At 43.1% G+C, this 15123-nt stretch overlaps 1 protein-coding gene across 1 annotated transcript in view; it reads right to left on the reverse strand.

Annotated features, from left to right (window-relative positions):
- Positions 1-15123, reverse strand: part of tmeff2 (transmembrane protein with EGF like and two follistatin like domains 2) — a 156125-nt gene that overhangs the window by 69400 nt on the left and 71602 nt on the right. Inside the window, exon 4 of the mRNA XM_023950647.1 lies at positions 8215-8241. Coding sequence (XP_023806415.1) covers positions 8215-8241 — 27 coding nt within the window. The remainder of the gene's footprint in view (positions 1-8214; positions 8242-15123) is intronic.

Below are 15123 nucleotides of genomic sequence, written 5' to 3' on the forward strand. Positions count from 1 at the left end.
CCAGGCAATTCAGGTGAGCGTTTACACTTAATAATAATAATAATAATGCATTGGATTTATCTGCGCTTTTCCAGATGCTCAAAGTGCTTTGAACTTAAAGTTGGACTGTCATGGCGCACGTGGGGTAAAGCTGACAGAATCAATGGAGGTCTTCCAGCAGATCACTTTTTTCCGCTTGGCTTTTGGTTCTTCGTATGTAAAAGTCATTTCATGTGGTTTAAGAGAAAATTGTGGGCGGTGAGGAGAAATCTAGCCGCTTTCTCATGTTGTAGTGAACTTCAGTCAATCAACAGGTTTCAACATTAGCTCCGCCCCAACCGGTCCTTTCCTTTTTTTTTATTGACCCAAAATGGGTACAGTTTGATCCAGCTTAATGGGTCCATTTTATGATGGAAACACTCAAAATACAAACTGGACCGTACCAAACGGTACGAAAAGAGGCTCAGCTGTGATGCTCCAACAATCCATCAAGCAATGCGGCTCATAGTCTACCAAAGTCGTAGCTACACATTTGGACTGACGTTTAGAGCGCCATGTACCACAGAAACGCAGTGTCAGGTCACAACCAAATTGTAAGGAGCACCGTTGATTTTTGAGAAAATGAAAAGAATTTGAAGAGTGCTATATGGCTCAAAAATAGCTTTTATAGATTTTCACTGTGAGCTTTTCACATTGTATTATAGTTTCCACTCAAAATGCACAGTTTGCATCACTTAGTCTGCTTAGGTTGTTTCATGCTCTTTAGTCAGCTGGATCTTCCATCTGCATTCACACTTCAGCTGAACTTTCTAGGGTTCACTTGCAAACCAACAGAAAGCCTCTTTTTCACGGTTCGCCTGTTTGGTCCAATGAGCTTTCACAGCTGACAAACCAAGTGGATCTGAACTCTGGTGCAGATCAAATAGGCCCACGTGAAAGCCCCCCAAATGTAAAAAACTCCACAGCTGCTTTTGACGTTGTTTGTTCCCTTTTTCTTTTCTGTTTTTTCACAGCGTGACAAACTGAGCCAATGCAAGCGGAACCCTGTTAACGATGAATGTTTAAAAACAGCCTCGGGAAGCGTGATCCTCTATACACCAGAGCGCTCGGTTAGGCACAGCAGACAAGGCATTACAGACAAAGCATGATGTTAATGCTTGTGTCACTTTGTATAATCCATGTGTGAGTCTACCATGAGAATTTATTATATGCCTCGTCTCACATGTTCAGAACACTGCACTCATTGAACTCACAAATATATATATGTTTCATTTTGTTACTCCGTCCTCATGCCTCTTCTCTCTTCATCTCTGCTTAACAAGTGTTTTTTCTATTTTGTCACTTTCTCCTGACGGGTTTTCTTTGTCCGGCCTCTCCTTAGCCTTTCTCTCCCTCCACTTTCCTTTTTCTCTATATAGTTGATCAATCCCCAGCTTCATTTCCTCTCTTTCACTGATGTCTTTCTGCTGTGTTGTTTGGTTTATTCATCTCTTTTATTTAAAATCTTTTTTCGGACTTATGTGCGGAGTAAACCTCAATGCATTGCAGATAATGAAGAAAACGGCATAATTAAACTCTGGGAAGGACACAGATTAAAAGATTTTATCAGAAAATAAGATGTACACACTTACATTTACAAATGAGTTTCATCCTAGAACGCACATGTGGCAGGGCTACAGAGTCTATTTCCTCAGATTGTCAACTTTTTTTTAGTGTACTTGTGAAAGCTCATTTGGATTTTGGTGTGACCCAAACCCCAATTCGGCTTAAAACAAGGCCCTCTGCTAACTTGCAAGTAAACTCTGGTGTGTTTCAAGGCCAGCGTGAAAATAAATGGATCATAAAATCATTAGCCAGATGTCCAACTTCTCATTTTTCTTCATCCTGATCTTACTTTGATTTATTGACCCACTCAATAAAATTGTGTTTTAGGTGTTTTTCATATGTTCTTGTGACATTTTCTCATGATTGAGGAATATATATATAGATTAAGATTAAAACTGCCCTTCTGAGTATTTCTTCTAATCGTGGTGATTTAGAAGCAGATGAAAAAATGCTGGCCGAAAGCTTCCAGCTCCATTCTGATGATCCACTTGTTGACAAAGAGATCCGTTAACATCTTTGTGTTCCTCATCTGAGCTGGCATCTGGCTGAAAACTGAACAGCTGGATGACTCTGACGCTGCTCGCTGTCAAGAAAACCTTTTTTGAAAATGGAGCGTAAAGAAATGCTGTTAGTTCCTACCCAGTTCCTAGCCATACAGAAGAGATTTCTAGAAGACTCAAGAGTCAAAAATGTATCTTTTAGAGTTTTACCTGCAGCAAGGAGTGAACAGAAGATGATTACATTCAATCTGCACGCTGCAGGAGCATTGGAAAATCCCAGCCAGTTCTGCTGTTCTGGACACACACAAAGGATTTAGCTTCTTCCCACAACTGCATATCTGAAGCCTTGGGTTCCCGGGAGATGATGTCAGCGCTGGGTTTGTTTCTGAGCCGCTGCATCCAGATGCATATGGATGTCTGTGCATTTGGAACAACACATTTGCCTCACAATCAAAAAGCAGATAATGTAGTGTCTAACAGTTTTATAAAGAAACATCAGAGACTGCATTTCCTATATGATTTGGTGTGATAATATGTTTGAATCTAACAAACTAAATAACTTTGAATAAACATATATACATTTTGTACACACGCTATTTTTGTTGCACTGCTAATGTTAGTGTGGGGTTGTGAAGGGCTGTAAGCTAGCGGGAAAGTATGTAAGAAGAAAGGGACGGTTGGAAATGGGGGCAGGCTTACGCCACGCCAAAGGTTCTGCCCACAACTCACAGGCAAATTTCTGATTGACTCCTTTTCATTTTTGAATTTTGTCAAAAAACAATATAATTGTAATTGAAAGACCACTGGGAACAATTTTACAATAGATCAAAGGATGATTGGAGCGGGACTTTAAGCAAGCCCACCAAATGGTTGATGCAGCTGCATGAGGTGGTCCAGGCAGTTTGTTGTGCAAGTTTGACTCCCAACCTGACACCTTTAACAAGATACAGGAGGGGGGAAGGATACTGTGTTGCATCCCAAGAACACCATAGTCATTGTGAAGCATGGTGGTGGAAACATCATCATTCTGTCTCTCATAATGATAGTGTACCAATGATGAACGTTGCAAACATCCCTCGTCTTTGCCAGTGGGACCAATTGCTGAGTCAGTGATCGACAAATTCTTTTTGCCCCACTTTAATAAATGTAGAAAACAAGCAACATGGAAAACACTTTGGTAAAAAATAGCAAATGGTAAATGACGTACACTTATATAATGCTTTACTACCTTCTTGGAAGGCCGAAAAGCGTTTGACAGTGACAGTGCCACACACAATTAACGACAATTTTTGGGATTCCCGCGGGAATCCCCGTGCGGGAGTCAACTCTGCTGTTAACCCTTGTGCTATCCTAGACACTTTAACATCAGGAGTGGGGTCATCTAGACCCACTAGACAGTGCTCAGAACCTTTTTTCTTCAATGATTTGTGATCTTCACTGGTGTCCATGGATTACATGAAATATTTCCACCTTTATCCACCTTTGTCATGATAAATGTCCACAAAAGTAGATTTGACATTCCGATTTCACGACGTTGTGAGGTAAAGTTCAATGCAACCATGCCTAGTACGCCCTTAGAGACAAAAATACCTCAGGATGTAAAATGGCTTTTTCTAATCATTTGTTTTACGCTAAAAGAAATAAAAGAGAAATGCTTAAAGTCACAAAGATTCAACACCTTAATACAATTAGATAGTAAAACCTTTGCATATCCTCTGTGCATATCTCTTCCATTAATATCAGCTGTCCAAAGCAAATCTCTAAGAACAAACAGTACCAGTTGTACCAGGGTACAGAAAAGCTAAAAAGGACAAGGGGCCTATTGTACATGCAGCTTGTGCTGTTTCTGTGGCAGTGCATGGCTTTTATTATAGAAGAAAAGAGAAAAACAAACAAAAAAATTGTGACTTAGATAGTTTTGGAGCAGAAATGCTCCAAAAAATAAAAAATGAAAACATCACTTTCACTGTTAAACCATTACTGAGGGCAAGCCTCTGTGTTACCAAACCAGTTTCGTATCTCCAGACATTACATTTTACAAGAAAATCTTCCAACAAAAAGTCTAACAAACAGCTTTTCTAACTGGTTTTTGCAGAAGGTCTTGTGCTAAATCTCAGCTTCTGTAATGCATTAGGCGGCATTCTTTTTCCCTGTAAACACTCACTTTGTGACAAGTGAGCTTGACAAATAAATAATGGAGGTCATGAAATAAAACGCAGGTAGTGTCATGTCCTCCATCTTTGTGTGCAGGAAGAGGCAGCTCTTTTCCGTGCTCGGCAGCTGCTCCAAAGCCGAGCAAATTCAAAGACACTAAAAAGGCTACCTTCCCCGTTTGTGTAGGAAGGGTAAAGGCCAGCTGGCATCACGCTCAGGCAATAAACACTAAAAAACAAGTGTACTGTGATCAAAGTGTTCCTCTTAGAAATGTTTGAGACAGATGTGTAAATGGGCAAACATTGTCATCGTTTGAGACAAAAGTAGGCATCATTTATGGTTCCTGCTAGACCTATCACTAAAGCCCATTCAAAGAGAAGTTCTGAACATGTGGGAAGGGTAAAGATGACGTGTGAAGCTACGTTCACATCGCCCTCGGCAACAAGCGTTCAAGTGGTCACTTCCAACGAAAAGTCTCTGTAGACGTTCACATTCACGCAGAGCTACTCAGGTTTTTTCCAGCCATTTTTGGGTTCTTGGATGTGCATTGCAAGTTAAACCAGAATGAAGTTTGACCGATCGGGGACTCGGATTTGGTAGTGATGTATAGCTAGTATCCTTGGAATTTATGGGAGTGCTAACCATTTGAAAATTGATCATAGTGGAGAAATTAATGATTGCAGTTTGTGCCCAGCTGGAATTATATGACACCAAGTCTTTCTTGTGTTGGAATAGAGCTGTGAAAGATTCACCAGACCAACAGTGGGTGGCCAAGATGTGGTAAAAAAAAAAAACAGTAGAAAAAGAACCCCTCCCTGCTTGTTCAGTGTGACCACCGTGGAGTAAGTGCATTTTCAATAATTGCATGTTTATCGCATTCTAGAATGCCTGTTGTGTCTGTAGCTTGAGAAGCATTAGTGTTGGAAAAACATCTTAGTCACTTGCATCTGTATGGGGAATTGACCCCTACTAGTGATGTGAGTAAGGCATAATCAGTGATGGTATAGCAACTGAAAGAACATACAAGGCTAATGTTTATTTTCTATCTTTGAAGTATTTAATCTTAGTTTTATATGAACCACCTTTCTGCGGATTTTTTGACTTTTTTAAGCAAATCTTTCCTAAATTTCGCAATAGTTAAAAACTTAAAACAAACAGTTACCTGCCAGTTTGTGAATACAAACACACACATGTCTATTTATTGTACAAGAGCTGTAGACTAGATATCTTAGAATAAATAATTATGACACAATATCAGACGTGTTACTATAAGGGGTTTTAATATATCTCATTTGAATAAAATTATCACCTCCCTTACTTAGAAAATAAATCCCATATATTATTGCATAGATCACACCTGTAATGACTTTACAGACTAAAAAGGAAGCTCTGTGTAAATGACTATACCAACTAATGAAAGTGGAAACAAAAAGTCGTCGGTTTTACAAGTGCATGATGTAAGATGTGTAGGATGATACAGGAATCTTGGTAAAAAAAACAAAAAGTGCATTGAAAGTCTAAAGGCTTCATCATACATCATACTCCATATTCTGGACAATTACTTTGCAATTATCTTCAGAGTAAAAAGCCTTGAAATTCCAGTCCAAATTGTTTGTATTTATTAAAACAACGTTTTTTTTTAATGAATGGCATGAGGCAGTTCCAGCCCTGTTTTAGGGAAAAACAGGCTTGAAGCACAGGAAGACATTTTCCTTTCTTTCTTTTTTATGCCACAAAAGGAGATTGCAAAGAAGAGGAACAGTTGAGCGGGACAAGTGCCGTTTTTCGGTTCAACAAATGTATCAGATGGATGATTGTCCATGGGGCCAGAAAAAAAAATTACATCTTTTTTGGTGCCTCGGGAAAGAGAATACATTCCTCTGCTCTTGCTGAGTCTGAACTGGCCTTGAAAAGTGGGACACCTAAAGCAGAATCTTCTTTCAGATTTCTCTGAAAAAAGCTTCTGCTCACAAGCTTTTTAGCTCTCTGCCAGTCAGAAAGAACTGAAATGTTTGGGGTAAATTTACCTTTTCCTCATCAAGAGCCAAGCACTGAACTAACTTCATTTACTTTAAGTGTGTGTCAGGAGATGCTCATAGGTGTTTTTTTTTTTTTTGCTAGGCTGAATCAAGTTTCAAGTGTCATTGTTGAAATGAGTTTTGTTAAAACAACCAGAGGGACTAAAATTTATTGCTATTATGCACAATAATGTAGCACAATGAAAGAAATACTTAAACTTTCTCTTTGACGCTAGTTTGGGAACCACAAGTAAGTCTCAAGGTGTAACAAAATATAGCCTCTAAAAAACCTGGTTAGTTTGTTTTTTTTACTAGCACAAGTACTGTCAAAGGCCATTGCACTGGTGGTAATATTATTTTTTTTGCCCATTATTTCTTTTTTTAATCTAATATCAAATTTAAAACTTGTGTTTGGTTGTTGGAAAACAAAGGATCACCCAATCATGAACTCTAAAGCAGCCTCGATGGGAGAGTTGCAACTACTTGAAACATGCTAAGCCCACAAATGTATTGTACGTGGTAAGGTGGAGCATCAATGTCTCATTTCCAGGGATCACCATCAAGCTACATAACTGGCTTTGAATGGCCAAAATGTAAAACAATAGGCGACCGGAATCCAAAGTGTTTTCCTACCCCAAGGGCTTCTCCCCATCCCTACATTCATCCCTTCATTTGGACATGATATAGATATCTTCAAATTCGGATATTACTCCCACCTGATGACGTCATCAATAGTCGCATCTACGTAAGCGCATAGCTGCCAGCGTTCGAGAAATACATAGAAAAGTTGATTTAATAACTGTAAAAAGTCATCAAAGAACAAAAACTCATTTAAGTGTCAAAAAAAATGTGAATGTCTGTGCTTCAGAGGACACCCACATGAAGAAATGCCTTTGTCCTCCACCCACATGCCCGACGTGGCAGCTTTAAGTGCCACTACATTTAGAGCAATAGGGAGGAGCCAGAGGGGTAGGGAAGCAATTCCGATTTGGCTGTGGTGTCACACATGCTCCGCTAAGTTTTTAGTGTCTACTGTCACATCTGACAATCCAGTCCTGGGGTCAAAATAGATGGGTCTAATGAATACTGCCCAAATTTTTCCAGTTGAGTCCCAAGTCAAGAATCAAATCCTCCATCTATTTATGCTAATGAATGATTAAGATTATTGTAATTATTGTAATGCACTTGTATTTCTCCTATGATCTTTCCAAAAGGGGGCCCATGTTTGGGGCCCCCTGTGCCGGTCCCCAGCCCATATAAAGTACATGGTTGAGTCAGGAAGGGCATCTGGCGTAAAAATCTCTGTCAAACCACATGTGTGGATCAGTGAAAGGAGAACAACAACTTGAATTCTTTTCAATGACACAATCTCAACAAGACAACCAATAGGAAACCACCTTTTCCCTTTCCTTTAAACAGTGAAAGCAGTATACTTATCTAGAACTTTTCTGCCTTGCTTTAAGCCCCAAAGTGCTTTACAATCACGGTCCCATTCACTCATGCACACACATTCACGCATGGCATCAACCTCAATCACTAGGAGCAATGTGGGGTTCGGTGTCTTGCCCAAGGACATTTCCACACATGGGGGGGGCGAGGTCGGGAACCAAACAAATCAGAGGTTGAAAGCTCAAACTCTGCACCACATCTGTCCCCAATGAATGTAGAGTCATCAACAATGCATTTCTGTTTGTGAGTGAGGAAGCTGGGTTAGGATGTGAACTCAACACAGGAAAACTTGTTGTAAACCAACAAAGCTCTCAGAATCACCAACAGAGTATGTTGGGGTTTTTTTTTCTCCAGACACATTTCCCTCCTAAAGAAAAGGAGTGACCTGCACTTTTCGGTCTGCTTATTCTAGAAGAACACACTTTCCGCCGCGGCAGGCAGATATTAAAAAGCGGCACATGTCGAGTTAGAATAGAGGTGGTGGAGGAGGACGGCGTGATTAATCTTACCATCGTCTCCTGATCCTGAGCCAGCATCTGCAGGAGAGAGCAAACACAGATATTAACCAGAGGCTGGGACGGCGGCGGGCATTAGCTGAATAGTGTCGGCATATGGAAGTGCATGTCTGCGCCTGCTCAGGCGTAAGCTTGCGGTCATCTGTGTTTGTGGGTGTGGTCGGGCATCTCTAAAGATAGTGCGGAGAGTCAGACAGAAGGCTAGATTTGAAAAGAAACAGCCAGCTGTGTGGTAAGAAGGATGCTGATGCGGCGGGAGGGTGGCTCGAGGCCGTGAGCATCCTGTCCGTCTTCTACAGACGCTCTCAAAAGCAGCAGGAAGCCATTCTGTTTCCAGCTGCACATCTGTTTATGTGTCATCGAATCCTTTTCCATGGCTTTCCCACTGAATCTGTGTAAAGCCCCTTCAGACACTCCCGAGCTTACAGAACTGTTCAACAACACAGCGGCGAAACGGATACTCACGAGCACTCCGAAGCTCTGTGTAACTCGATATGGCACATAAAGTGATCCGCTAAAACGCACAGAGCCAGAGACCAGACAACATGCGAGACCTCCAAGGACAGTAGGGGGATAATAGCTCAGCTCCATATAAATACCCATGTGAGATGGGTTTATGAGCACAGGAGGGCCGCTTTGGACTGTGCAACACATGGAATATGAGCGCCGACACTGAATACACTGATGGCTTAAGGTTTCCGATCAATAAAATACATTTTCGGCCAAAAACACTTGGAGACCGAAAGGATTCGGTGAGGTCAGAGAGGAAGGCGGTCACCGAGGGAGCAGAAGTCTATCTAAATACTCTTAATGTGCCAGAGCTTCCATTTTTTATTTTTTTTTGCTATCGAACTCATGTTTGCACATTACGGGCCGGTCAATAGCTTTAATATTGTATAGTGTTGCTAATGTGTTGATTGGCTAAAACCCCCGTGTGCAGAATTGGCAGTACTAAATAATAAATTGCTCTGCTGAAAAGCTGAATATTCCAGTATCTCTCTGCAACCTTAGGGACTTAAGCAAGCCATGCCAGGATAAGGAGAGCTGCTGTCTTTTTCCAAACTTAAAACAACAAATGGGATAATTTACTTGAAATATCTGTCAGTTTAAAGAAGGCATCCCATTGTTTCATCCGCCTTTTTCATGGTTTACCCCAGTATTTCATTCCGAATTTTACTGCAGGTTATTCAAACTTGCACAAATTTGCGATTTCTGTTGTTTTTTTCTTATGCTGTGTTCACACTGAACGCTTCAAACTTGCGTCCACTGCCACTCTTTCGACGTGAGTCAAATTAGCTTTTCGACGCATATCCAGAAATGTGTACTTCGCTAAAGTTCAGATATTCGTTTCTGAAAGCATTCACAACGGCAGGACCTCTGATTGCGACCTCTGTACATTGACTTAACATATCCCTTGTGCTATCTTAGATGACCCCACCCTTCCATTGAGGTGTTCTCCCTACCATGACAAAGGTGGATAAAGGTGGAAAGATTTCATGTAATCCATGGACACCAGTGAAGATCACAAATCATTGAAGAAAAAAGGTTCAGAGCACTGTCTAGTGGGTCTAGATGACCCAACTCCCAATGTTAAAGTGCCTAGGATAGCACAAGGGTTACATTGGTAGGCAATGGCGTGCAAATATTGTCTGGTGTGAACGTAGCTTTAGATTGTCAAACTTTGTTGTCTTTCTTAGAATAATCCAGAGACTAAAAAACTTGATCAGGTGCTACTATTGAATGTGGAAAAAATAGAACTAAAAAGTTTAAATATATGGAGAAAAATTAAGAGGATGCATTAAAAAATTGTGGTTGGTGGAATACCAAGAACAAAAGTTTTATTTGGAAAGTGTTTTATGTTCCAAATATTTTTCTAAAAATATTTTTACAGACTGCTTTTTTACTTTGAGTAAACAGAAAGAAATGTTGGAGAGAAAAAATGAACCTAAATGAAAAGAAACGTAGAACAGGGTTCATCTTTTTTCATTAATTTCATTCATTAATATTTGAAGCTAATTTTAAACAAGGTTACTTATTCAAAAATGAATTGAAGAAATCAATTCGTTGACAAAACACTTTTCATTTTAGTTTAATTTGATTTTATAAAAATCTAAGAGAAAGGCAGTTTTGCTTAGTTTGCAACGTATAAGTAGAAAAAAATTATAAATGTATATCATACTTTGTTAATACTATGAGCTTGAAGTTGAAGTTTCAAATTTGCAGAATCAAGGAGGATATTTTGTAGAGTCAAGTTTAAGGCTCCCATTTCTGATGTCTGATATGTTTGACACCAGTCATCTTTTTCAAAGCGTCTCCAGTGGCCTTTTCACTGGGATTATGTCATTTTTAGCCAAAATCAAAAAAGAGCGGCAGTAATTGATTACAAATTCGCCTCTGAGTTGTGGGCGGGGTTAGTGGCGCAGAGCAAGACTCCCCACCCCCCCTTTGCTTTTTTTACACTCTCTCTCCCACTAGCTTACAGCCCCTCACGCCCCCAAACTAACATTAGCGATGCAACAAAAACGGTGAGCAGTATTGCAACTATCCAGCCGTACAGTTTGGATCCAGATTCCAGCTCAGACGAGGAAAACAAAGACGTTAACGGATCTCGTAATCTACAAGTGGATGCATCAGAATGGAGAAGAGCAGGGGACTTTTGCCCCTCCATTGTATTTTTTACATAACTATATTTTATTTTTTATACAGGTTTTTTTTTCTCTGCAAAAAAATGCAATTTTAAGTCTAATTTTAATTCACATATGTCCTCCTCCATCAGAAAAATGCCAAAAAACACATTTTTCATCAGAGTGGGTCTTTAAGAATTTGTTTTTTTGTAGCTTTCTGTCATGTTAACTTAGCACTTAAAGTAAACATAAATGGGGGCAGGTGTTAATAAAAAAAACATTGCTTTATGCACTGCATAAATACCTTTATTGTACTGTGAAATGCCTGCCTTTGTCCTGATTGTTGTAAATATTTTTGCTTATTTCTTATCATTTGTTGTAAAAAGCTCCGTTTTTTACAACCATTACTGCCTTTTTTGTGATTGGTTTTTGAATAAAATGTTTTGTTTTTTGTAAAAAGTGAACAAAAACGTTGCAAACATGTTCAGAACCTTCTCCTGCTTTCATGCTACTACTTATTTCTTCAGAATTCCATTGACCTCGGGGCACGCGGGACACAATGTGTGGGATTTATATGAAAAAGCTCGAGCTTTAAGGATCGAGCTGGGGTCAGGGGTTCATGAAAGATCAACGAGAACCTTTTGCGCGTGCGCAGGAGCGGAGGTCGAAGGAAAAAAAGACAGCTGCCAAAAAAAGACAGAAAGTGAGCAACAACTTGTATTCTCATTTACATACAAAGTCCTGATCTAAAAGTACGATTGGAGGCAGTTTGAGTCTCCAACTCAGAGGAGCTGGACGACAAAGTGGCAGTTTTCTAATGGACGGCCATTCTGCCCCCTGAACAATGGTCTGAGTGATAGCCGCAGAGATAAAGGGAAGGCTGAGCTTCTTCGGGTGGCTTTAAATTAAATGATTACAAGCAGAGACAACAAGAACTAAGGAGGACGCAACCTTACAGGGCCTTCTAAACTGATCAACTGATTTTACTTTTGTACATCTTCACCTCAAAGGACAAAAGGAACTGCAAAAACTAACGGAGCGACAGAGGCGATCAGCACGTCCTCACTTTACAGTAAAGTATCTCAATTTTGCTCTTCTGGGAGAAAAGATGTCTGGAAAGTTTAGGATTCAGGTGGACTTCTCCATATCCAGTTGGCTGTACGGTGTTTCTTAGAAAACAGAATTCCAGAAACCAAAATATAAAAGACAAAAAAGGAAGAAAAAACATTTTGGAAAACAAAAGTAATTTCTAGAAAACAAAAGGAAATGTGAAAAACCGAAAAAAGAAGGTACTGAGGAACATGGCTGATGGGAAGAGGATATCCAGTATTGCTTTCAGTTGAAATGATGGACAAATGTCATCATCCAATCAGCGATGTTTTTTTTCCAAAAGGTCATTTTCTTTTTTACGGACACTGACAGACTTTCAGCGTTTCGAGTTCAGACCTTCATAAGAAATTCATTCCAGTATTATAGAATGAAAACAGAGATCTGAGTTTTTTTTTTTTTTTTTTTTTTTTTAACTTGTCCTGTCCAACAGCTAGGCAAACAGATGAGAGCTGAGGGCCTCTTGTGTTGGACATATTTTATTTTAACAAGAGGGGTTATTCATCTTCAGACAAACCAAAGGTATGTCTGAATAAACCCCTTTTGTAATTGAGGCCAAAATTTATTAATTTCAATCATGTTTGAAAATCTTTGGTGTTGGACCGGACGGAAAAGGAAAGAGGGGAAGAAGAGAGAGGGATGTTAGAGAGAGGGGGGGGTAGGAGGGTGATAATAGGAGGGGAAGGGGGGTAAGACCATGAAGCAGCATAGAGCAGACAGGCTTACTGGTTGTTTATCGTTACGGTACGGTTCAAATGTAGTACAAAAAGGGCGGGGCCTGTTCACACACACTCAAATATTATCAACACACCTGCTAGCCGCAAAAATGTCCACATGTCAACATGCACACAAAACAGATAGTGTTCACGAACGCATACCTATGCCTTTAAACCAACTAGTGTGAAATCTTTCATTCATTCAATCATGCAAACTATTAGTGCAAAGGTGAGCTAACACCTGTGCTCAGGTGAGTGTTTATGTTCTTCTAAAATGGATGGTGGAATGTGAAAAGAAGGAGGAGGAGCGCCCAGCCACCCCCACACCCAGACCCCCGCCGCAGCAGCAGCGGCAGCCGGAATTCCCCTAACGCCACACGGGAACAGGCAGGGAACAACCGCCCCCCGGGCGACCAAGACCGCCACCCAGGCCAGGGCCAGCCGGACCGCCGCGAGGCCCCCAGAGCCAGAGAGCAGGGAGGCGCAGAGGGAAAGAGAGCGCCGCCCCAGCCCAGCCAGGAAAGCAGCGCCGCGCCGGAAGAGCCCAACGCAGGGCCCCACCGGAGAGGGACGCCCACAGCCCCAGACGAGCACCCCACCACCACCCAGGAGTTCCGGGCATCCCCCCGCCCCGACCCCAGGTACGAGCCAGGACCCCCCAAGGGAGACCCGCTCCGCACTCCAGGCAGCCACCCACCCGGCCCACGGTTGGTCCAGGTAGGAGCAAGGCAGGGGCCCGCCGCCCCCGCCCAGGAGGGGGGAACCCCGGGGAAAAAAGGGCGGCCCACAAGGGATGTTATAAATATGGCCCGACCAGGCTCGGCCATGTTGGAAGTTTGGCGGGGCCCAGCGCCCAGGGGCAAGGACCAGGACCCACCCCCCAGGGACACGAACACCCCCGGCTCAGGTGTAATATGAACCCCCCCACCGTGCGGAGAGAGCACCGCCGGGCCCAGGGAGCCGGCACCCAAGGGACACGGCCGCCATCGCCAAGGGGCCCGCACCCCCCACCAGGGAAGGGGTAGGGGACAGATGGACCCAGGTCCCACCTTCCTTGTAAAATGTGTGTGCGTGTATGGGTGTTTGAGAGGGTGTTTGTGTGCATGTGTGTGTGTTTATGTTTGAATGTATATATTGAGGGGGGAGGGGTGTGTGTACTAAGGGGGGTGCAGTTAAAATTGGCGAGTAGGGCACTAAGGGGACATCTCCTGATTACTCACAGTGATGTCCCCTCACCCTCCACACCAAGGGGCCCTAAATGTCTAAGGTGCGGTTAAAATTGGCGGGTAGGGTGCCAGGATGACATCTGCTGCTTGCTTGCAGTGATGTCCAAGCACCCCCCCTACCAAGGACCCTACATGTCTAAGGTGCAAATAAAACCGAAAGAGGGGGGGCCCACTCCATACGGCAACCATAGGAGGGGGGCCACTCCCAAGTAGCCCCCCCCCAAGGCGCATCGCAGGCTAGACCCCCCACCCCCTCACCCTAATATGAGGTTATATAAGGAAGGGGGTAAGTTGGGGACAGCTGGTAGACTGTCCCCCGGTGGTCAAACATCCGTCCCCCAGCCCACCCCCAGCAAAGGGGCCAGGGCCACCCAGCCCAGGGGCCCACCCCCGGAGGCGCCGACACCCCAGGCCCGGCACCACCCACCCCACACAGAGAGAGAGGAGCCAGAAAGCGTCGCCCCCCCCCGGAGCAAGCCCAGGCCCCCACCCCCAGACGCCGGCCCTAGAAGAGCTCTGGTCAGGCCTCGACGGGACCGAGGAGGCCAACCGGCCGAGGCAACCACTGATTGCCTCAGCGGAGACCCCGACCCGCTAGCCCCCCCGACCCGTACTAATAATCAGAGATCTGAGTTTTATGTAAGGCATTCTGTACTGGAGACACGGCATGGAAGAGATTGATTGACAAGGTCTACAGCCAATCAGGATGCAGAGAACTCCATGTTGTGGAAAAAAAAAAGAAACACTGCCTGTCCTGTGGCCTGGGGGTCCTGATGCTGGGCTCACTATGGCTCCCGGTGCCGGAGGGCCCCCTGTAGGGGCCTCCTCTGCACCTGGCTGGGTGCTCGGGCTGCGTGGGTCCCGTCGCTGTGGACGCTCCTGGTCAGGGGGTCTCCCCCCCTCTCCTGTTCTGATATGATCACATGGTTCACTTTGGCAGCATGCATGCATCTCCACCCCCACGTGCACGTGCACACTTCTCCCTGTCTGCTCTTCCCCCCCCCCTAACCAAAAGTGTATTGATGGACAGATGTCTTCCACTCATCTTAGTGTCAGATTTTCACGTTTGGATGTAATATTTGTCTTTCTGCAGATCTAGTATAAATGTTTCACAGCTTAAAATCATAATTTATTCAAATTAGCAACTCCGCTCTTGTATCCCCTCACTTTCTCCCCCTCCCTCTTTATCTCTGTTTCTTCTAACCCCCCCCCCCCCCCACACACACACAC

This window comes from Oryzias latipes, chromosome 21 (assembly GCF_002234675.1).
Source record: "Oryzias latipes chromosome 21, ASM223467v1".
Taxonomy (NCBI): Eukaryota; Metazoa; Chordata; class Actinopteri; order Beloniformes; family Adrianichthyidae; genus Oryzias; species Oryzias latipes.